The sequence below is a fragment of the Lytechinus pictus genome, chromosome 2, assembly GCF_037042905.1.
Source record: "Lytechinus pictus isolate F3 Inbred chromosome 2, Lp3.0, whole genome shotgun sequence".
NCBI lineage: Eukaryota > Metazoa > Echinodermata > Echinoidea > Temnopleuroida > Toxopneustidae > Lytechinus > Lytechinus pictus.
Window position 1 is genome coordinate 1,988,190 of NC_087246.1, and position 25,043 is coordinate 2,013,232.

Here is a 25,043-nt window from a genome sequence, read left to right on the forward strand (position 1 = left end):
CAACTGGAGTGTCCAGCTTTGCTGTGTTGACGGTGGATATGTGCCCGTAGAATCGTTTCTTGAGTGTGGTCTTGGTTTCCCCTATGTATTGTACCCTACAAACTCTGCAAGTGATGAGATATACAACATTAGTGGTAGTGCATGTGATGTTGCCCTTGATTTGGTGAGACAGGCTGGTAGACTTGCTGGTGAAAGTGTCGCCCTCGTGAAGGTGTATTTCACATATGATGCACCTGTTGCTGGTGCATTTGAAGGTGCCATGCTGTATGGGAGAAGAATGGTTAGTGAGGGAGGGCACTTCAGCACGAACAATGAGGTCCCTGATATTCGGTGGGCGTCGGTATGCTAGAAGGGGAGTATCGGGAACGGCCTGTTGGAGACGATCGGAAGTGTGTAAAATGTGGTGGTTATCACACAGGATTTTGCGGAGAGGGGGTAGATTGGGATGGAAGGTGGTCACAAGCGGTATTCTGTCGGTAGTCTCCTTGTCACTTTTTGGTTTGAGAACTTCAGATCTGGGTAGAGAACGAACTTTGTTAATTGCCAGTTGGACTGCCCTGGCCCCGTGGCCCCTGGCACAGAGATGTTTCTGCAAATTCCTGGCATGGAAGGAAAAATCAGGGTCCTCGGAGCAGATACGGCGAAGTCTGAGGGCTTGACTGTAAGCGATGCTGGTTTTGCAGTGACGGGGGTGGCAGCTGGATGAGTGGAGGTACTGGTGGGTATATGTGGGTTTAGAGTATAGGGTAGTGGTGATACCGTTAGACTTTTTCTGGACTGTGACATCAAGGAAGTGGGTTTCCTGTTGGGAGAAATCAGAAGTGAATTTGATGGTCCTGTGGATGGAATTGATGTGGTCAATGAATTTATGGAGGCTATCTTCATCCCAGGTCCAGATGAAGAAAATGTCGTCTATGTAACGCCACCAAATCCATGGGCGACAGGGGGCTGAATCTAACATCTGCTGTTCCAGCTTGGTCATGAAGAGACAGGCGAATGAAGGAGCCATCCGGGTGCCCATTGCTGTACCGAATATCTGTAGGTAGTGCTTGCCCATGAATGTGAAGTTGTTTTTTGTTAGTACATGAGACATCAGAGATTTGATATCGGATATGGGGGGACTGGAATGGCCACTGGCGGCCAAGGCTTCACATGATGCTTGGATACCTTCGTCGTGGGGAATGCTGGTGTACAGTGAAGAAACATCGAAAGTGCCGATGATCGCAGTCTCGGGTATCTGGTCCTTGATGTCATTTAGTTTCCTGAGAAAGTCTGGAGTGTCGTGGATGTAAGAGGGTGCACGTGAGACAAGGGGCTTAATGTGGTAATCAACAAAAAGGGAGATGTTCTCTGTTGAGGAACCATTTCCTGAGAGGATGGGTCGACCGGAGTTGCCAGGTTTGTGGATCTTCGGGAGGAGATAGAAGCGGGCAGATTTAGCATTAGTAGGGGAGAAAAATTTGTGGGCCTTCTCGGAGAGATGCTTGTGTTCTTTCATGTCATTCAGTGTCGAATGGATCTGTAGGGAGAAATTACAAGTAGGGTCAGAATCGAGGAGTGCATAGTGAGATCGATTATTGAGATGTTTCATGGCTTCATCGATGTACTGCTGGCGGTCCATAACAACGACGGCTGATCCTTTGTCTGCAGGCTTGATGATGATGTCGGACCTGTTTTTGAGTGATGAGAGAGCTTGGCGTTCTTCTCGAGGAAGGTTGTCATGTGCTCTGGTGTCGAGGGTATCTGTGGAGCGGACTTGGGATGAGACAGCTTGGATGTAAGTTTCAAGGGAAGGAACTCTATTCTTGGGTGGAATCCATGTGCTTTTCTTGTAGAAGGGCTCGGGATCAGGAGGGGGTGCATCTAAAAAGAACTCTTTGAGACGTATCCTGCGATAGAATGTAGAGAGGTCTTGGCTGAGAGCTATCTGTTCAACTTCTGGTGGCGTGGGGCAAAACTTGAGACCTTTAGAGAGAAGAGAGGTTTCTGCTTGGGAGAGAGGGGAGGATGAGAGATTAACAACCAATTGGGGGGATGCATCATTGTTGTTGGTATGTCGTCTAAATCTGTTTGACCGTTGTCGCTTCTTTGTGAGGTTGCCTATTTTCTTGTTCCTGCGTTCAGTGAGGAGAGACCTATGTTTAGAGAGATCAGATTCAATTCCATCATTATACTGAAGCCATTGGGTTTGGGTACAGCAAGAACGTAGTTAGTCTTCCAGGTTACTGATGTCAGCTGAAAAAGAATCAAGAGAAGCAATACACTGTTCAGAGAGGATGTTAATTAGTCGAACTGAAGCTCCATGTAAGGTCTGGTTCCATCGTTTGCGAAGTTCAGGTGTGAGCGTACCGAGACCGGGAGTGCAATGAAGTTGGAGGCCTGTGGGTATAATACGATTGAGGGAATAAAATCTGTAATTGTCCTGGTGAAAAGAGGTCTTGAGGGCCTTCAGCTTGATCTTCCTGAGCTGGTGAAATAAAGATAGATGGTTAGTCATGGTAGAAAAGAGACCTATAATAAAAAAAAATAAAAAAAAAAGGGTATAAACAAATCAAATATAAAGAATGAGAAAAGTTGAGATATAGTAGACTTGTTAACTGCAAAAAAAGGGGTGAACGCTGCATTTTTTAGTACAAATGTCCCACTTGGCACAAATGTTCCTTGAGTCAAAAGAAAAGGATTCATCCAAAGAGACACGCTGTATCTATGCAAATAAGCAAGTAATTTGCATAAATTTGCATATTATGTCGATATAGTAAAAACAAGTATTTCAGAATAAATTTTTAACCAGAACTGCCCTAAAATTGGTAATAAAGACTTAGGGTAAGAAAGGGAAGAAAATTGTCATAAAATAATTGGGATATCCTTGTTTATTATTACCTAATTTACATAAATTATGCAAATTATAATTTAAAACAAAGTATTTTTTCATGAATCCTGAACTGTTTTATAAATAACAGCAATTAATACACAATGTCAACATTCTACATGGAAGAGAATATATTAGCGAAAACATCGATATGCTTCATGACAGTATTAGTGTCTTAATTTGCTTAGAAAGAGGGCAAATATGTCAAAATGTATGACGTGCTATTGCGCTAAAACGAGACCAAAACAACCTCTATATCACAGTCACACTCACGAATCGGACAATAAAGCGATCAATGGTATGTCATTCGAGATAACACAATCTCAACACAATAGCTTCCATCGGCTTCTCGTATCGCTTTTGTTGGTGTGTCTGCCATACCGTAATCTATGGTATATACGGGCAAAATGCATTTCGGTATCGGTAAAACACTATTAATTTTTTTTTTTTCTAATTTGTTTCTCTTGGAAAATCTACAGGAGACATTGCTTTGCAGGTTACTGCTTTAATGAAGCTCTGGCACATGAATCATGACGAACGTACCCCACCTCAATCCATATTTTAACTTTATTAAAATATATATCTTTTGGAGACCCCGAAGTGGCAAAACTGCATTCCCCACGGCATTCCCGCTACTTTACAAAACCAGTTTGACTTGTATTATCGACTTGGAAAAGACAGAAGTATGAGACATCAGTTAACATGTTTCCAGAAGATAGTTTTTTATTGTTTATTTAAGCCTACGTCCATGGGAGCCCTCCGAATTTACCCCATCCCCTCTCTGTATTTCGACACTACATAAAAAAAAAATATCGTGTTTTAAAGCCATGGGCAAGGCAAATTGCGTTTTTGGTATAATAAAGCAACTTTTATATCTATATTTCATATTTATCTATATTAATATTATTATTATCATTAATATTATTATTATTATTATTATTATTGTTATTATTATTGTTGTTGTTGTTGTTTTGCAGTTTGTAATAATGCTCTAGCACAGTAAAGGCTATAACTCAACATGAGCGTGCCTAGGATACCCTTTCCCCTTTTGGTTTTATGTATTCAAAAATAGTTTATTGTCTTTAGAACTCATATCTTGGAATAGATTGAGGTGAAAATACTCTACAATTGACATGTAGAAGAGCTGTGGTACATTGAATAAAAGCCACACGTAAGCTCTAAAATACCCCTTTATTGATTCCACTCTATGTTAAATTTAAATATTTTTAGAGTCCATTCGGAAGAAAGATACATTTCTACTACACACAGTAAAGCCTCTTTACTTTCTCCTCTTGAAAAAAAAAACATAGAAGGCATTGTTTTATATCGCATAAAATAAGTTCGTGTAAATGACGGTGGCCTGTCGAAGTTGCCCAACCCTTTATTTTGTTTTGACAATATATATTTAGAATATCGTCTAAATGAAGCCCTCATCTGGAAAAGGGCACTTATTAAAGGCAGCATCTACATTATATAGAGGAGGCCCTGGTACTTGGAAGCGGGGGCTGAAGCACCCGCAAGATTTTTCTGAAGGGGGGGGGGATGTGCTGCGTGTGTTATTCTCCATAGACAGCACCCCCTGGAATTCCGGCAGATGTGACAAAACGAAAAAAAAAAGAAACGTTACCAAAAAAAAACCCTTCATTTTGTAGTGCAATCCATTTTGTTTATTTGCTTGTTAAATTTCTTGATGTAAATTTGAAAAGCAAAAAAGTTTCAATGTAAAATTTTGGTCCGAAGAAATTTAACAAGCTTCAGTCCCCTCTTCCCAGTGCCAGGGCCTCCTATATATGGTGTAGATGCTGCCTTTAATAAGTGCCCTTTTCCAGATGAGGGTTTCAGATCATTTAGACGATATTCTAAATATATATTGTCGAAACAAAATAAACGGTTGGGCAACTTCGACAGGCCACCGTCACGTACACGAACTTATTTTATGAGATATAAAACAATGCCTTCTATGTTTTTTTTTTTCAAGAGGAGAATGCAAAGAGGCTTTACTTTGTGTAGTAGAAATTCATCTTTCTTCCGGTTGGGCTCTAAAAATATTTAAATTTAACATGGAGTGGAATCAATAAAGGGCTGTGTGGCTGTTCTTCAATGTACCACAGCTCCTCTTCATGTCAGTTGTAGAGTATTTTCTCCTCAATCTATTCCAAGATATCAATACAAACAAAAGTAATCTTTTAAGAGTTCTAAAGACAATAAACTATTTTTGAATACATAAAACCAAAAAGGGAGAGGGTATCCTAGGCATGCTCATGTTGGGTTATAGCCTTTACTGTGCTAGAGCACTATTACAAATGGCAGAACAATAATAATAATAATAATAATAACAGTAATAATAATAATAATAATAATATTAATAATAATTATAATAATATCAATAATGATGAATGTAAATATAAAAATATAGATATAAAAGTTGCTTTATTATACCAATAAACGCAATTTGCCTTGCCGATGGTTTTAAAACACGATATTTTTTTTATTTAAAGTCGAAATACGGAGAGGGGATGGGGTAAATTCGGAGGGCTCCCGTGGGCGTAGGCTTAAATAAACAAAACAAAAATTCTTCAGGAAACATGTTGACTGATGTCTCATACATCTGTCTTTTCCAAGTCGATTATACAAGTCAAACTGGTTTTGTAAAGTGGCGGGAATGCAGGGGGATGCAGTTTTGCCACCTCGGGGTCTCCAAAAAGATATATATTTTAATAAAGTTAAAATATGGATTGAGGTAGGATACATTCGTCATGATTCATGTGCCAGAGTTTCATTAAAGCAGTAACCTGCAAAGCAATGTCTCCTGTAAATTTTCCAAGAGAAACAAATTAGAAACAAATAAAACAAAATTAATAGTGTTTTACCGATACCGAAATGCATTTTGCCCGTATATACCATAGATTACGGTGTGGCATACACACCAACAAAAGCGATACGAGAAGCCGATGGAAGCTATTGTGTTGAGATTGTGTTATCTCGAATGACATACCATTGATCGCTTTATTGTCCGATTCGTGAGTGTGACTGTGACATAGAGATTGTTTTGGTCTCGTTTTAGCGCAATATCACGTCATACATTTTGACATATTTGCCCTCTTTCTAAGCAAATTAAGACACTAATACTGTCATGAAGCATATCGATGTTTTCGCTAATATATTATCTTTCATGAAGAATGTTGACATTGTGTATTAGTTGCTGTTTTTTAAAAGCAGTTCAGGATTCATGAAAAAATACTCTGTTTTAAATTATAATTTGCATAATTTATGTAAATTAGGTAATAATAAACAAGGATATCCCAATTATTTTATGACAATTTTCTTCCCTTTCTTACCCTAAGTCTTTATTTCCAATTTTAGGGCAGTTCTGGTTAAATATATATTCTGAAATACTTGTTTTTACTATATTGACATAATATGCAAATTTATGCAAATTACTTGCTTATTTGCATAGATACAGCGTGTCTCTTTGGATGAATCTTTTTCTTTTGACTCAAGGAACATTTGTGCCAAGTGGGACATTTGTACTCAAAAATGCAGCGTTCAACCTCTTAACAAGTCTACTAATATGAACTGGACCTAAAACAGAATGATGATTCGAATACACAAAGTCACATGTAATTAAATCAAGCTGAAAAGTAAAATCGACCAGACAAAGATACCAGAAAAAAAAACAAAAACAAAGATGCAAGTTTAACTGTGGAAGGAAAGTAAATAAGAAAACACTAAAATACAAATACAGAAAATCAAACATATATGGATAAATCAAGACAAATTAGATAAGGAGGATCACATGGGAGTGATACAACAGCAGAATAGGAGATCAATGGCAAAAAGAAGCTGCTGAAAACTGCTTATCTAAAAAAAGAGAGCCAACAATAAAACAATAACAATAACAACAACAACAATAATAATGATGATGATGATAATAATAATAATAATAATGATAATAATAATAATGATAGAGGGGATAATTATGATAAATATTGGTTTATATCCTATAAAGAATATCACTACATTAAACAAAAATTCCCCCACCTTGAAACCTGGGGGTGGAGCACGATTGTATACCCATCGCTGTCTACACCTCTCCATAAGGCTCTACGGTGTATCTTGTATACCTCTAATCAACATAAACAGCAGCTTTTAACATGTTTAAGGCACTAAATTATGAAGGGTCAAATTCAAATATGCCGGGTTTTTTTTCTTCATCAATCTATAAAGGCCTTGTTTCCTGCAATGATACCAAACTAATGCCAGATGGAACATTCCCCCTGACAGCTCTAGCAAGTTATCCAGGTTCTGGTAATACATGGGTGAGACATCTTATAGAGACATCAACCGGATACGCCACGGGACATGTGGCACCAAGCTACATACTCGTCAATGCAGGTACACCCGTCTATACCCACCCTATTTTCTCTGACTCGATTTTTTTTCTCTCTCTCTTTCCAAGTTGGATTTCTTATACTAGCTTTATTTTCTGTCATACCATGGTTCCAGATACCAGCCAACCGTATCCTACCTCCGCACCGATCGAACGGCCGCGAAATTATTTTTCCCACTGTAGTTCCGGATTCCAATATGAATATTCATGACTTGCGTCTTCGAAATAAGAGTACACATGTTACCGTTACCGGTACCCTTACATAGGCCTTGTTACAACCGATAATCCCGACTTTTCGCTGGAGAACGCCACCGCAGATTTACGACGGAAGTTGACTTTGGAAGAGACTTTTGGGCCCGTCGTAAAAGACTGTCCTGTAATGCAAGTTGCGTGATATGAGAATTTTTTTTTGCGTTTCGCATCTGCAACGGAAACATTCAATCTGCGTTTCGTGTGCAAAGTTCTGGTTGCTACTATGGTAACAGCGATATATTCGATTTAGGACGAGTTTCCAGAGCCTCATTTGGTTCCTCCTAGAGCTCGAGAGGCTGCCCGGGGGCGAAATTATTTTTCCCACCGCAGTTGTGGAAGCCAATATGAATATTCATGACTTGCGTCTTCGGAATAAGAGTACGCATGCGCGTATATTTAACGTTAGCGTTCACGTTGCCACAAATGAACCAGCACCCTCAAATTATACCCTTACATTAGTTACATAGGCCTTATAGGCTTAGATCTATATCTAGATCCAATTTTTAAATACTTATCAAACTGCCATTAATGACAAGACAAAATACTAGACTAGGGCTAGCCTAGGCTAGGGATAGCTTAGGCAAGCGCATTAACTTTATCTCAAATCTGGACCTGTCTAATGCCTAATTATAGAACTAGTCCTAGATCTAAAAAAAATTATCTTAGTATAGTCAGATAGTCTCTAGACCTTGATAGACTCTGATCTACGCTGTATCAGCATGGAACGTATTCAAACGTCAGGCACAGTGAGCAGAATAAGCAGTTACGTAAACTGTCTAGATCTATGTTTAACGCACGGCTCTGCATTATACTAATATTGTAATCGCAGAGTAAACTGTCGATCTTGATCCCCGTCTTGATCAACAAAATATAATAGATCGATCTGCGTTTTCTTTACCAATTATTAAGTTTTTAATTTCTCGTGCTCCAAATCGGCAATTGTGTTACTAGAATCTAGATCTAGTTCTATATACGGACTAGACCTATTAAACCAAGGCGACCAAGCTCATCGGTCTAACGTTTACAAAACAGTAAACGTAAAGTTCGGAATTAACCAATTCTGAGTTATACCTTGGTCACATTTGCTCTACGGCGGCCGTTCGGCGGCCGTAGATACCTGAATTCGAGAAATTTCTGCGGCGGCCGCAGAAAATCTGCGGTGGCCGCAGGGTCGACGTACGGCGGATTCCTACTTTTTACAGGCCGTAGGGGTGGCCGCAGAATTTTAACGCGGAGTTATAACATTTTTTTATTTTCTACGCTCGCCGTAGAAATTAGAATAGCCGTAGGCATGGCGTAGAACGGTCTACGGCGGCCGTACGTCGAGCGTACGGTGGCCGTGCGGCTGCCCTCGTGTTTTTCTTCCCTCCTTTCCCCTTCTCCTTTTGTGTTATCTGCTCAGGAGCCACCAGGCGCGTATTTAGAATTTTGCACCTCGGGGGCCCTACCTATAATTTTAGCCCATATGCATGTGTACTTTTCAGAAAAAATGGCGACCCCTCCTCGTCAGGCAAACAGGTGTCTTAAATGCATGTTGAATTATCTTATTTCATAATCACATGAAAAAGGGCAACTGCAGACCAGGCACTTTTTTAATGATGACTTGATAAAAAGTAATCTATCCATGAATATGATGTAATACCACTTTTTTTTTTAGAACAAATGTGACCAGGAAGCACAGACATTGCCCTTTCACCAGCGGCTAACTTGGGTAAAATATGACGTTATTATCATTATTATTAGTATTATCATGGGGAGTTAAATGCTGATTTTTGTTGTTTCCTAGGGTGTAGTTCTTACTTAAGACTAAAGCGTTTATTAACATCTTAACATTATTCATACAAACAAGTTAGCATGGTTAAGGGAGATTTATTTCATAAGTCCAGATAAATAATGCGAACGCGATTTTTGATAGCTTGTGTATAGACCTGAAAATATAATATTCTGAGAAGTTTTGTAAGCATGAGCAGGTTGGGTATCTCTCTATCTGTCAGGGCGAGCTGAAAATTTTTTATATTCCAAAATGACCCAAAGTTTGGAAATTCTAAGCATTATTGGTAATCATGAACAGGATGGGCACTTAAAAATTATTCGATCCGTGCGCGAAGCGCGAGCTGAACCTATTTTATATTTCGTTCCAAAACTAGACATTCTACGCAATTTAGGTGATCATTAACAGGATGTCCATCTAACTAATCATTCGATGCGAGCGCGAAGCGCGAATCACCCCAAAGGTCGATTTGCCCCTCCCCCCTCCCTTCCTAGGTCGAACATTACTGATCGTATAATATTCAGATCAGTGTCAAACATTAATTTGGCGACCCCCCTTCCTAGGTCGAACATCAATTTGCCCCCCCCCCACTTTTATTACTCCCCCTTTTCTCTTCTCTCCTTTTCTCTTCTTCTTGTTTCCTTCTCTCTTTCTTTTCTCCCTTTTCTCTTTCTCTTCTTTCCCCCTCCTTTTTTATCTCCCTTTTCTTTCCCTTTCTTTCCTCCCTCTTTTTGGCGCCCCCTTTTCGCCTACCCGGGGGCCCGGGCCCCGAACCCCCCCCTCCCTCCCACCCAGAATACGCGCATGGGCATGGTGCGACACTTTGAAAACTTTCTGAAATGAAATGTCTAATGTAAAATATCATGAGTGTGACAAGCAATTCATGGTATACTCACTGTATAGTTCCCCTGCGGCCGCCGTGAGGGCGCCTTGCGGCCACCTCGCGTCTGCCGTAGTATTTGTCAAAAACCTACGGCCAGCGCAGGGTCGCCCTAGGGCGACCGTACGTCATGATTTCAAGGACATACGTCAGCCGCAGATTTTTTTCTCCATAAATTAAAAAATACGCCGTGCGGCGACCGTAACATATGTGACCACTAGAGTAAGTGGCCGTGGAAATTCTGAGGCGACCGTAGAATTGCTACTCGCCGTAGAAATTTTAGAATCTACGGCGGCCGTAGCAAATGTGACCAAAATCATGGCATTAGTCAGCCGCTGGCATTATACAGTGCGTATCAAAAAAAATTTACACTTTGAAAAAGCCCTGGGAATTAAAAAATATACAAGATGTGGGTAATTTTTTCACATATTATGTTGGGTTTGGGTCTCATCTATCTAATAAGAGTAAAAGTTTTGACAGAATGTTACACTTGAGTGAGCACTGTCCATTTTTGTAAAACTCGCAGAAATCTGTTCGCGCAGAAATGCTCGTTTTCACGCTGTGTCAAGGGGAAAGGGTGAAATCAAACTTACCCTGCGAAACATTTCTCATACATTTCCCTTGCACTTTTAGTCAGTAGAAATAAAATGGATACATTCAAGCATTTTGTAACAATTTTGCCACCCAAATTGAAATTTCAACACTTAGTAAGCACAACCTTTACCCTTTTTGTGCCAGCTGGATCTGAGGTCTGAGGACATAACTAAATCTGAATAAAAGTTTATATCAGACATCTCCAGCATTGTTTCACTAAGTTTTTATCATTTAAAGTGGGTTTACATTTCATTTTTCCTTTAATACTTGTTTCTCCACACTTTTTCCAAGCTTGACAATGATTAACAAAATAAAAATCAAGCCTAAGCAATTTCATGTAAATGACAGCTCAGTGTAAAGCAAATATCGTCGAGATGGCCTCGGTGTGTGGGGGAGTGGGGTCGGGCGAAATACACTCTTCGAAGTGTTTTGGGCAAGGAAACAAGTTAAAAGATATCTTCAAATCAATTTTATGAGCTAAATTCCACGTGTTCTTCATGATTAAGGTCTACTTTTATTTGCATAACTATTTCAAAGTTCTGCGCAAATCATTTTTCATGAACTTTTCAAAAGTAAGTGGTGCTCACTCAAGCGGAAATATTTTTCGACAGTTATATCGTCATTTGCTTAATTGGATCTGTATCAATGTTAAAATGTGGAAAAATCTTCAGGATATTACAAATGTATAATTTTACAGGATTTTGTCTAAGTGTGACCTTTTTTTGATACGCACTGTATAGACAGGTCCATATTTGAGATAAAGTTATATGCGCGCTAGACTAGGCTAGCCATAGCCTAGCCTAGCATTTTTCCCTGTCATTAATGGCAAGTTGATAAGTTTTTAAGAATTGGATTTACATATAAGCCTAGCTAAGGCCAATATAAGGGTACCGGCAATTTGAAGGGGCTGATTCATTCATGGTCCACGCGCATGCGTACTCTTATTCCGAAGACGCAAGTCATGAATATTCATATTGGCTTCCACAACTGCGGTGGGAAAAATAATTTCGCCCGCCGGGCTCCATGAAATATCTGACCAATCAGAGCACACTTCCGGTTTCGTCACTACTATGAAGCTCCGAGTTGATGCCCTCCACGTTCGTTGGTGACAAGCATAGCGGTGTCTCATCTCGGAGAGAAATGACAACATTTAAGACAAAAGTTATGACAGTGTTCCAAAATACCGCCCCAGGTGTTCTCGAGACTCTGCTGTAGGATTTTTTTTAAGTAGAAATTTTCTAACAGTGTACAATATTTGTGGTTAAAACAAATTTATTCTAAATTATCTTGTATTTATAAACTAGATTAAAAATGCATAGTGCAATGAACATAGGTCAACATAATAAGAAGAGATCGATATGAAAACCGGAGCAGTAATGCTCTGCCCAAATGGCATAGGCCTAACCTCGATAGTATTTCCTGATGATGTTGTATTCTGATTGCTATAAAGCCAACGAATTATTTGATTTAATTAGGAAATTTATATCACAATGATTCATTGCTTTAGTATGCTATTGTTTTCATTTCAACTTATCCTATTATGCATGCATGCTTTAAAACGTCTTATTCAAAATGAAAATTATTTTCCTTATAGGCAAAAAATAAATGGTATTATATTGAATTGAATTATAATGCCAACCTTGTTTCTCAAAATCAGTTTTATGTAGGCCTAAGCACGGTTCATTGAGACTATAATAATTAATGAGAACCATACCGCACTCTATTTTCCCCAATACTATTTACGACAGGTTTTATAGGTGAAAGGGTTCCAACCTTCTCTGGGAGAACTTTGACAATCAAGTCACATCGTTTTCATCCTAAAATGGATAGTGCTATTTTAATTGTACGTAATCCATATCGAGCAATGGTGGCCGAGTTTAACAGACAGAAATCGAATAAGACTGGATTTGCAAAGGACGGCGTGTTCAAAACAGAAGGTAAATGTAGTTTCTTTGGTTTTCTACCTATTTTTAAGGAGCAATTGTTTGGGAGGACGGATCTTTTTACTTCGGTTCATCTTCATTATGTTTATGTGCCGGTGTAGCAGCAGATCTCGTTCCACCGGCGGATACTCCGCCGGCAGGTATCGTTCTTTACTCGGAACCATATCTGCCGGGCTGACCCGGTTTGAATTTCTTATTATTTATTTTCCTATTAAAATAGATAAATAAAAATGGTAGGGCCTATATAATTTTGAAGGAAATGGTTACCGTATGCATGCAGATCGAGAAACGATAGCCAATAACGATATCTGCCGAAGAGAAATTGGTTCTGAATCCGCCGGAGTCGGATCGGGGGGGGGGGCACATCAGCCGGCCGGTGCCCCCGTTTTTTGAGAGCCATAATATCAAAATTCGTAATTTAAATATACCGCTTTGTCCAAAATGTGCCCTTCTCCCTTTGGATGTGAGGATCTTTTTGGGGCTTTTCCAAATTTTCCGCGGACGAAAAGATTTTACGTGAAAACTTTTTTTCCGCTTGTCAAACTTTCGCAAGGTCTTTCAGCAGTCTTAAAGATTAGTGACATTTGTGACCTCTATGGAATGACTCCGAAAAGCTCTGAAATACCCAAAACAACATTTTCCAATTCCTCCTGGAACTCCTCGTGGACTTTTTTTTTGGGGGGGTTGGCTTCCAAGCCCCACCCCTTCTCCATAGGCCACGCCCCAAGAGATCAGTACTTTTGATTATGACTGCCATAAGCTATATAGTGCATTTTAAAATTTCGTCTATTTTTCCCACAAAAGAATATGCACAAAAAGTTGATTTGACTAGAAATCGTCATCGCGACTTCCCTTGAAAATAATACCCTCAACCATTATCTATATCATCGAGAATACATTTAGTCAGGTACAAATGATCAGCAAAAAGCTGTTTTTCATCAATGACCCGATTTAGATTTTTTTTTTACTTTTAGATTGATTTATTTCCACAATCTGGTAAAAATACAGGTACAATAGCATAAAAAAACACATGATGAAAACAGAATCAAGATTACAACAAAAATCATCAATATTATACATGTAATTAAAAATAAAATTTTAAGTTGTTATCTAGGAAAAGTTTAGTAACAAATATTTTTACAATGATAACATGAAAATTACTAAAGAACGGAAAATATATAGACATAAACTACAAATCGTATGAAAAACACTGAAATGAAAGTAATGAACTAATTAGGGGCACTATAGGAAATTTGGTGAACAATAACTACAAAGTGTGTAAAACAATATAAACAGTGTAAGATAATACAGTATTGAATTAAAAATGCATGGCCAGTTAGAATACTATCCAACATATTAACTGGGTAAATGTTACAAACTCATTCACTAGTGCAACATAATGCAAATAATACAATTCTCATAATGAATAAAATTGATGTGAAGAATGGGATTAAAAAATTTGAATAATTTAAATTCCAGATAACAAATAAAGGTATACATAAATATTTTCAAATCTATACTAATGAAAATATGAAGAAGTTCAGAATACTACTACTACTACTAATAGTAAACATTCCTGCTAAAAATTTATTTTGAATGCTTCCTGAATTTCTGTTTCACCTCACTTTGTTATTATGCAATCTATAAATTACAAGATCAAATATTTTGGTAGATTACATTAGGCCTACCTTAGTTTTTGTAGCAGTGGTATACCAGCCAGGGGGTAGCCTATGGCCCTATCTAATTATAATTGTGCAGGGGCGGCGATCCTGGGGGGCACACTAGTTCCCCCACATTTTTTGAACCACTGAAAAAGTGCCCTTTTTTACGCAAGAAAAATGTCCCCTCATGAACGTGTACTGTGCCCCTTTCACCTGAGGAGGACCCGTTTTAGGTGTTACCAAATGCCCTTTCCCGTATAAGTGCCATTAAAAAAAATGTGTCATCACGAACGGGTTCTGTGCCCCTTTCACCTGAGAAGGACCCGATTTATGTGTTAGAGTGTGCATGCAATTTCTCGAATCAATTTTTACCGAAAAATGCCCCCTCACGAATTCACCTGAGAAGGACCCATTTTATGTGTGAGCAAGTGCCCCTTCTCGAATCAGTGCCCAGTTTTCACAAGAAAGGTGCCCCTCACGAACGTGTTCTGTGCCCCTTTCACCTGAGAAGGACCGTTTTATGTGCGAAAAAGACCCCATTGCCTTATTGTAAGTGCCCTATCTCGTATCAGTCCCCCCTTTAAAAGTGCCCCACACGAACGTCTTCTGTGCCCCTTTCACCTGAGAAGGACCCATTTTACGTGTTAACGAGTGCCCCTTTGAAACAAGAAAACAATATTCTAATTTTTATGATTATGTTAATAGAAAACTTGTAAGAATAATTCTACATGCCTTAACCTTCATGAGTCATGTGAGTGGGGTAGATGAGCATAGGCCCCTCGCCAAATTTTTCACGACCAAGAAAAAAAAAGAGAAAAGAAAAGAGAGTAGGGTGAAATATGATATTATTTTTTTAAATATTAGTTGTCAAAATCTATCACAAAATGGGATTTCGTTATAAAAATGTCAATTGTTTTCCTCGCTCGCAGCTTCTTTTGAATTTACGTGACACGATATATCTAGCCCCATCAAAATATTTGCCCCATTACGCCACTGTATATATAAGTTATATTTTCTTTTTGTTTTAAGATGCCCTTTAAGTGCCCTTTTCAAAAGAAAAGGTGCCCTTTTTCCGTGTGCTCCCCCCACTTTCAACTTCGCTCCACCGCCCCTGTAACTGTGTATTATACTGATGTATATAGATACGGGCTCTATAAGCACCGGATAGTTTAAAGGCTAAGAAAAAAAAAATAGGTGAAAAGGGTGAGTTAGATATTATCTGAATATTATATCACGTCAGATTTACTTTTCACATTTAAAAAAATCTTTTTTCGCTCTCGACTTCATAATTAAAAATAACAATTTTGTCCAATCCGCAATATTGTGCCCCATAAAGACGTTGACTCATTTCCATGTAATTTATTTTCCATGGATATTTTGATCATAATAAAAGCAACATTATGTTTCTAATCTGCATTTGAAACTTGTGGCTAATAGTGAAATTGAGAAGGCTCTCATTACACGTCAAGGTAAACCTATTACTTTCTTGGGTTTATTTCCAATTCGTTTAATGCTAATTCGTCCAATTGCCAACTCGTCTACTATCATTTGGTCTACCATAGTTCGTCCACTCACCACGTGGTCTACTTTCATTTAGTCTAATGCCATTCCGTCTGTCACGAGCGAAACTGCTCTAATTAACTCATTAATCTACAGGCTACTTAACCACCCTGAATAAAAGACCAAAGGATATTCAAGATATAAATGAAGTGATCAATTTAATGTCATAAAATATAATAAGCCATTAACATTGAATCGTTGAGAACATAAGTATATTGGCAAATGGATATTCAATAAATCTTTGCATATAAAAATCATAAAATGCCATATATGCATAAGATGAATATAATCATCATCGATTGTTTATGGGAAGAGATCGATCTAAAAATAGGCCTTTAAATTATGTTACCGAAAGTCTTAATCGGGTAAAGTGGAGTTCGAAAAACAGAAGAGATCGACAAACCACGGCGACTACGAAGAGGCGACGATTACGACGAAGAACATGTCGATGATCGATGACAACGAAGAACAATTATGGGACGATGAAAACGCGACGCACATCATCAGCGAAGACACGTGTCCTTGAAGAACGAAGAACCATAGTTGAGTTGAAGCTCTATAACTAGGAAGAATTATGGTCGAGTCCGACGACAGAAGCTTCGGCTGACTGAAGTGAGTCATTCCCCTCTGTGACTCATGACCTTGACATAGCGGGTATAGGTGCTACCCTGACCTACGTACGTTGACTCTACATTAACCCTGGGTTGACCCTAGGTTGACAGCCGCCTAAAATAGGAATAGACCAAATACTTAACAGCAAAGACCCTAACAATTTTCTATTCACAAAGATGTCAGCTTATCGAAATTAGCTGTCATATTATCAAAGTAAATAAATAACAAGCTTTTATTAGCATGAGCTTTGTGATAGTCAAAAATACATAACAGTGTGGAGAAATCTAATATAATTAACTTTCTCTCTGAATCGTAGATCGATTATATAATTGACTTTAACAGACTTGCAAAATACGTTTCCTTCACCGGAGGTATCACATGAAATATTCATAATTTGCAAAACAAGCTTTTTATAAATGACACAGAATTGTACGACTTTAAATAGCAAAATACAACTTTGTTCATTTTAGTAAGGATAATTGTATTCACTTTGAGGAATGGAGTAAGATAAGAAATATATGTAATTTGGTGACAAAATGAGCAGAATATATATATGTAAATCTATCTTTCTTTCCGAAAACAGACATGCCATATTAAGCATAAGAATTGTATTAACATTAAAACCATATAAACCAAACATTACTTACAATTCGGCATGAGTAGAAAGGAACCTGCCCGCACTGTGGCACACGCCCTTTTCCTTGGTTAGGAAACACACCAAAACGGACCTTCCTCTGGTGGAGAACCTGGGTAGTAAATTACTGTGCTATATAGTGAGCATATTAATATTTCACATTTATCCTGCGAATCATATATTTTTACACATTGAATAAGATTAAACTCATTTCTGGAAGAAAATCAGAGCATTTTCTTTAAATTGGGGAGTAATTGTAGGATCTTATTCAAAGTTAGATAACCCTTTTGTTAAAGTCCATGTTTTGTTAAACTCTTTTGTTAAACTCCATGTACAGATGTGGACTGCATACCTTAGTAACTGAACTATAGGCATGATAGGTTGCCTGGTATTTCAACAGGCTGGGTTGTCATAATAAGTAGACTATAGGTTAACAGGTGTGTAGGATGACAGACTCTTTGTGTTACATATTTCTGTTTGGTGTGCTGGCAAGAAAAGCCAAGCCAGCTCACTCTGACTTCTGATTTTGGAGAGGAAGGTCCGTTTTGGGGTGCTTCCTAACCAAGGAAAAGGGCGTGTGCCACAGTGCGGGCAGGTTCCTTTCTACTCATGCCGAATTGTAAGTAATGTTTGGTTTATATGGTTTTAATGTTAATACAATTCTTATGCTTAATATGGCATGTCTGTTTTCGGAAAGAAAGATAGATTTACATATATATATTCTGCTCATTTTGTCACCAAATTACATATATTTCTTATCTTACTCCATTCCTCAAAGTGAATACAATTATCCTTACTAAAATGAACAAAGTTGTATTTTGCTATTTAAAGTCGTACAATTCTGTGTCATTTATAAAAAGCTTGTTTTGCAAATTATGAATATTTCATGTGATACCTCCGGTGAAGGAAACGTATTTTGCAAGTCTGTTAAAGTCAATTATATAATCGATCTACGATTCAGAGAGAAAGTTAATTATATTAGATTTCTCCACACTGTTATGTATTTTTGACTATCACAAAGCTCATGCTAATAAAAGCTTGTTATTTATTTACTTTGATAATATGACAGCTAATTTCGATAAGCTGACATCTTTGTGAATAGAAAATTGTTAGGGTCTTTGCTGTTAAGTATTTGGTCTATTCCTATTTTAGGCGGCTGTCAACCTAGGGTCAACCCAGGGTTAATGTAGAGTCAACGTACGTAGGTCAGGGTAGCACCTATACCCGCTATGTCAAGGTCATGAGTCACAGAGGGGAATGACTCACTTCAGTCAGCCGAAGCTTCTGTCGTCGGACTCGACCATAATTCTTCCTAGTTATAGAGCTTCAACTCAACTATGGTTCTTCGTTCTTCAAGGACACGTGTCTTCGCTGATGATGTGCGTCGCGTTTTCATCGTCCCATAATTGTTCTTCGTTGTCATCGATCATCGACATGTTCTTCGTCGTAATCGTCGCCTCTTCGTAGTCGCCGTGGTTTGTCGATCTCTTCTGTTTTTCGAACTCCACTTTACCCGATTAAGACTTTCGGTAACATAATTTAAAGGCCTATTTTTAGATCGATCTCTTCCCATAAACAATCGATGATGATTATATTCCTCTTATGCATATATGGCATTTTATGATTTTTATATGCAAAGATTTATTGAATATCCATTTGCCAATATACTTATGTTCTCAACGATTCAATGTTAATGGCTTATTATATTTTATGACATTAAATTGATCACTTCATTTATATCTTGAATATCCTTTGGTCTTTTATTCAGGGTGGTTAAGTAGCCTGTAGATTAATGAGTTAATTAGAGCAGTTTCGCTCGTGACACCGTCTAATAACCAGTTGGTCCAATAGCCTTTTAGTCTATATGCCATTTGGTCTAAGTGGACTAAGTGTTATTATTGTGCAAAATGAATGAAAATAAAATGGATATTAGACCAACTGGTTATGAGACGAATTGGTCACAGACGAAATGGTGATTAGACGAAGTGATGATTGGACCAAATGGTTAATGGACCAAATTGTTGTTAGACAAAATGTTGATGGACGGAATGGCATTAGACTAAATGAAAGTAGATCATGTGGTGATTGAACGAGTTGGCAGTAGACGAATTGGCAATTTACCCTTTCTTGTGCATCTTTCTAAGCCAATACTCTGTCTGAAGATATGCAATCAATATTATTCACTTCTTAATACAGGATGGAGTAATTTCGTCAAGAATCAAGCCCCAAAATGGTTTAAGCTCTACGAGAGATACATCTTAGAATGCAACCACTTGGGCCACACCTGCAAGTCGATGTTAATCGTGTACTATGAACAACTCCAACTTCACCTTAAGGATGAACTGCGACGAATATTGAATTATCTTAACGTAACGATTGATGAAGAAAGACTTGCATGTACAGTAAGAAATTCAGAGGGACAATTTCACAGACCAAAGTTGAATAAAACACTGGATCTGTTTTCACAGGTAGACAGGAGTCCCGTGGAAGAATCTTTGAAAAAATATCTTGAATTGATTAAACAAGAGGGCTTGGAGAAACCACCATTAGAACTAAGCTCATTTCCTAATGATATATAATTGTAGAACCAAGGCATTTTATAGGGTTTTTTTTTTCCACCAGGGTACATAGTCTTAAAGGTCAAGTCCACCTCAGAAAAATGTTGATTTGGATCCATAGAGAAAAATCAGACAAGCATAATGCTGAAAATTCCATCAAAATCATGAAAATCGGATGTAAAATAATAAAGTTATGACATTTTAAAATTTCGCTTATTTTTCACGAAATAGTTATATGCACAATTTAGTCAAATGCAAATGAGAGAATCGATGATGTCCCTCACTATTTCTTTTGTTTTTTTTATTGTTTGGATTATACAATATTTCTATTTTTACAGATTTGACAAAAAGCATGATAAGGACCAACTTGACTGAACCATAAAATGTTAACCAATGGTAATAAAGTTCAGGGAGAAATAAAACTTTGTTTCACAGGACAATGAGGAGAAAATTGAAATATTTCTTATTTCATGAACTAATATACAAAAGAAATAGTGAGTGAGTGATGTCATCACCTCATTTGCATACTGGCCAGGATGTGCAGAGTATACTGTTATGTGAAATTAAACGAAACTTAAAAATGACATAACTTTGTTATTTTACATCCAATTTTGATGAAATTTTCAGTGTTATGTTTGTTGGATTTTTCTCTTTTTATTCAAATCAACTCTTTGTTGGGGTGGACTTGTCCTTTAACATCGACAAGTGGTCATGACCACCCGCGTAGCCAGGATTTAACTTTGGAGGGGACGATAAGTGACCGCGAAGCGTGCCAACACTAGAGGGGGGAGATCAGCTCGAATTCAATTGACTTGGTGTGGTTGAAAAAAAAATTATGTACGCTCCAAAAGAGGAAAAGTTTTAGGGAAATTGAAATGTTCCTCTTAAACAGTTTATAAAATAATTGAGAAGAGAAAAGGGCATTCACTTGACATATTGAAACAACAGTTTCGACATTCGCGACCCCAAATAGAAACTAAAAAGAAACTCAATAGATGCTGCTTATGGGTCATTGATTTCGTTAGTTGTATTTTTCTATACATACATGTATTATATCACTATAGGCTTATTCCTCCATTGCACTCATCATCAAAAAAAAAAATCTGTTTTCAATATCAGTTGTCTGTATATTGTCGAGGCACATTTAATTGATTAGATTCGTGTACTTGCACTCTGAAAATGAGTTGTTAAATCAACATGAGAAAGGTTGTAGGAGTGACAACCTTTTCCAAATGTTATATCAAACCTTGTATAAAGCTGAATCCATCATTTTAAGTGTTGGCTCGAACCATTTAAAGCGCCAAATCCAACATTTGGAAAATGTTGTCACCCCTCCAACCCACTTGCGGATCCAGGGGGACGGGGGGGGGGGGGGACACATCCCACCCGTGCCCCCTCCCTTTGAGAGGCATAATCAGAATTTGTAGTGTAAAATGCCGTACTAACACAAATGTGCCCCCCCCCCCTTTGAGAGCGAGGACCTTTTTTTTTGCTTGGGAAATATTCCGTGGACGAAATGACCTTTAATTTTGGGTGAAAACTTTTTCTTTTATTTTCTTTTTTTTTGCTTGTCGAATTTGCCTTGGAAGAAATAACCTTAATTTGGGGTGAAAACCTTTTTCATTCTGTCGCTCCACAGGCTGTTTGAGCGGAAGCAAATCTAACGATTCGTGGAACTTTCTACAGCAAAATAATCATTTTTTTAAATAGGAAAGTATTTTTCTTCTGGAAAAATATGTAATTGAGCTATAACTGTCATTGTTATATGTTTAGAAAATATGTTCTAAGACTTAGGCCAGTGTATTCAGCTAACATTTCAACAGAGAATATCAAATGTTAAGATATAAAATCATCTTTCCAAATGTGGCGCCCTCGTCGGGGCAGATATAACACCATGTTACAATTGCCCCTGGTACTTTATAAACTGTTAAATCTAAAGCTCAGAATAGAGAATTGCATTATTGGAACGTATCTGACAATCATTATGTTTACAAGGAAAGAGTAGCCTTATTTATAAATTTGGAAATAAGATTTACATATGTGTACATGTAGCTTTGAACATGTCTGTCAAATTATATTTATTAATACGCAAAATATGAATTTTGTCCATTAAAATGTGTGTATCATTTGGGTTTCATTGTAATCAGAAACTTCAGTGTTAATGGTTATTTCTGTTTTTCAAATTAATGGAATTGGATACACTTTTCACACTATTATCAATCTTGTGTGAGATTATTCATAGTTATAAACAGTGGCGTACCTAGGATTTTCCACAGGGGGGGCAAAACCGTCCGCCAAAAAATTTACAAGCCAAAAAAAAAAAAAAAAAAAAAAAAAAGGTCTTCAAGCTCGCCAGGGGAGGCAAAAAAAGTTCTTCAACCTCGTCAGGGGGGGGGGCAAAAAAAAAATTTCAAGCTCGTCAGGGGGGGCATGTATACGTTTTTTGCATTGGTTGTGACTCGTCAGGGGGGGGGGCAGACTGCCCCCCCCCTGCCCCCCCCCGTAGGTACGCTAGTGGTTATAAAGATATACCGGATTTCTGCAATATTACGTTCATGAAAACCACCGTTCCCTGTGTTGAAGCTGTGTGTGTGGACTTTCGGACACTCAAATGCATGCGACTAACCATTATGTTATGCTTGTCCATTTTTTTCTGGTACGAAATCCTTTATTTGTGGTTAAAGATCTTTTTTTTTTTTTTGCTTGTCAAATTTTTTGGCGGACGAATTTGCCCCCCCCCCCCTGTGGAAAATCCTAGGTACGCCACTGCCAGTAACCACGTCAGTTCAGTACAGCAACCACGTCTGAATTCAGTACAGCAAGCATGTATATTTGGAATTCACGTCTGGATCCACAAGACTCTACCTGTATGGAAGCAGGAGACCGTCAAAAACACGGATATACGTCGTGTCGTAATTGAATTTACTACACGACGTAAATTATTTGATGTAGCGACACTAATTCATTTAACGTCATGAGTCATGACATTAAATCGTTGGGCAGTAATTCGGAATTGCGTCGTGTAGTAATTCTAATTACTACCCGACGTAAATAATTACGTCGTGTGCAGGGGCGTCGATCCATTTTTCAGATTGGGGGGGCGAAATCATTAACGTTCCAAAGGCGCTCGATCGTACAAAACACCCACCCACCCACACACACACACACACACATACATATATATATATATATTATATACACACACACACACACACACACACACACACACACACACACACACACATATATATATATATATATATATATATATATATGTATATATCTATATATATGTATGACTCATGAGACACAGACACGTATCTCACTACACAGATAGTACGAGTGCCGAGAGTGAGCTCAAATTTCTTTATATTCTGAGCTGAAAACTTGATATTCTAAGCATTTTTGGTACCAATGATTAAGATTTGTATCTAAAAGAGAATAGATGCGAGCGCGAAGCGCGAGCTGAAAATTTTGATATTTCGATCTGAAAAAATGACAGTTTACTGGACGTTTTTGATAAAGAACAAGCTATATATCCAAGAAAAGATGATTGCAAATTGAAGCAGTTCTTTTGAGGCTTAGAACTGAAAATGGGACATTTACATTCACCAATTTAATCATGAAAAGTATGGGTTTTTGCTACAGAAATGATGCGAGCGCGAAGCGCGAGCTGAAAATTTTTATATTCCAATCTGAAAAGCGGACATTTTGAGCACGATTTTAAATAAAGAACGAGTTGTGTATCTCAATCTCGCTTGCTGAACATTACAATCTTGTTTTTTTTTAATGCATATCCGGAATTATTGGGGGGGGGGGCAAAATGATATGTTTGCCCCCCCAATATTTTCATTGGTGGGGCGATCGCCCCCCTGCCCCCCAGGATCGACGCCTCTGGTCGTGTGGTATTTCGAATTACTACACGACGTAAATAATTACGTCGTGTAGTAATTGTATTACGACACGACGTATATCCGTGATTTTGACGGTCTCCTGCTTCCGTATACCTGAAACATTGCCAAGTTTAATTCCCCATGACACTGAGTAAGATCGTGATTTCGCGTGCATTCATTGTGTAGCTGGAGCGCCATCGCATACTCCCTGTCAGCAAGGTAATGCATACAGGAAGTCGGACCGATGTAATGAATCGCGAGCTCAATAACCACAAACCAAACGCTTAGTTTCAGTTGAACCGACCGTTTTTGTCTCTCGGGTGATAAACTGATGAAGTGGACATTAGACTAAATGGAAATTAGACCAAGTGGAAATTAGACCAAACGGTCATTAGACCATGTGACAATTAGACGAAATGAAAATTAGACCAAGTGGAAATTAGCCGAAGTCGAAATTAGACCAAGTAGTGTTAGACCAACTGGAAATTAGACTAAATGGTTTTAGTCCAACTGCTCATTAGACGAATTGGATATTAGACCAAGTGAGAATTAGCCCAACTGGTTATTGGCCCAAATGAAAATTAGACCAATTGGATATTAGACCAAGTGGGAATTAGACGAATTGGATATTAGACGAACTGGTTGTAGACGAAATGAGTTTAGACTATGTGAAGTTGGACAAACTGATAAGTAGACCAAGTGATATTAGACCATCCGATAATTCACCCAACACATGCACGGCTGCCATTTTTTTCCTCTCCGGCAGAAAAATTAAAAAAATAAGGAATAAATCATCGAGAACTTATATTTTCGATATTTTCTTGGAATATTCCCAGCATCAAATGAAAGACTAGAGTCTAACGAAAATAGTGGGCCACCGTTCAAGATAATATAATGTCATTTAGAAAAAAAAAGGTTTATTCAAGATAGGGAAAGAAATAAACATTTGATTTTTTTAAGAGAAGGTTGTGGTTTGAAAGGAATGTGAAAGTTAGGTTTTTATTTGAAATCGTAATTTGTTTTGAAAAATATATGATTGATTAAAGGTAATAGTGAGAAAGTAAAAAGTGATAAAGAGTTAAAGAAATACAGATAAGAAAATTAAAATGCTATTGAAGTTGGACGAATATGATAGTTAGTTAAAGTAGGGTTTAAAAATATTGCCCCTCATTTAAACTATAAAAAGGGAAGTTTAAAAAGTATTTGGTTTTGGAGGATTTACATTAACCCTTTTATTTACTTGTTGATGGTATTTCATTGCATTAGCTGATATTCATTTTATTGCCCCCGCCATATATTTTATTTATTTATTTTTTTACTGTTTTTTATTTCAATTGGTCCCAAAAAGTAAAGGAGGAAGAAAACATTTTAAAAAGACGCAAGTTTATTTTTTTTTATTTATTATTATTTTTTTTGTCCCCTTTAT

At 37.8% G+C, this 25,043-nt stretch overlaps 1 protein-coding gene and 1 long non-coding RNA gene across 2 annotated transcripts; both read left to right on the forward strand.

Moving 5' to 3' along the window:
- The first annotated feature begins 7,062 nt into the window (after positions 1-7,062).
- On the forward strand, positions 7,063-21,076 carry LOC129276503 (sialate:O-sulfotransferase 1-like). Its single transcript, XM_054912885.2, has 3 exons — positions 7,063-7,264; positions 12,505-12,693; positions 19,363-21,076. The coding sequence occupies exons 1-3, from the start codon at positions 7,063-7,065 to the stop codon at positions 19,743-19,745; spliced, it is 774 nt and encodes a 257-aa protein (XP_054768860.2). The 3' UTR covers positions 19,746-21,076.
- On the forward strand, positions 17,721-18,903 carry LOC135153260 (uncharacterized). The gene is made up of 2 exons (XR_010292725.1): positions 17,721-17,785; positions 18,319-18,903. It is a non-coding gene; the product is annotated as an uncharacterized LOC135153260 (long non-coding RNA).
- Positions 21,077-25,043: the final 3,967 nt, after the last annotated feature.

Coding starts and splice junctions, on each gene's coding strand:
- LOC129276503 (XM_054912885.2), top strand. CDS start 7,063: ATGCCGGGTTTTTTTTCTTCATCAATCTATAAAGGCCTTGTTTCCTGC. Junction 7,265..12,504: donor CTACATACTCGTCAATGCAG/GTACACCCGTCT, acceptor TATTTACGACAG/GTTTTATAGGTGAAAGGGTT. Junction 12,694..19,362: donor CGGCGTGTTCAAAACAGAAG/GTAAATGTAGTT, acceptor TTCTTAATACAG/GATGGAGTAATTTCGTCAAG.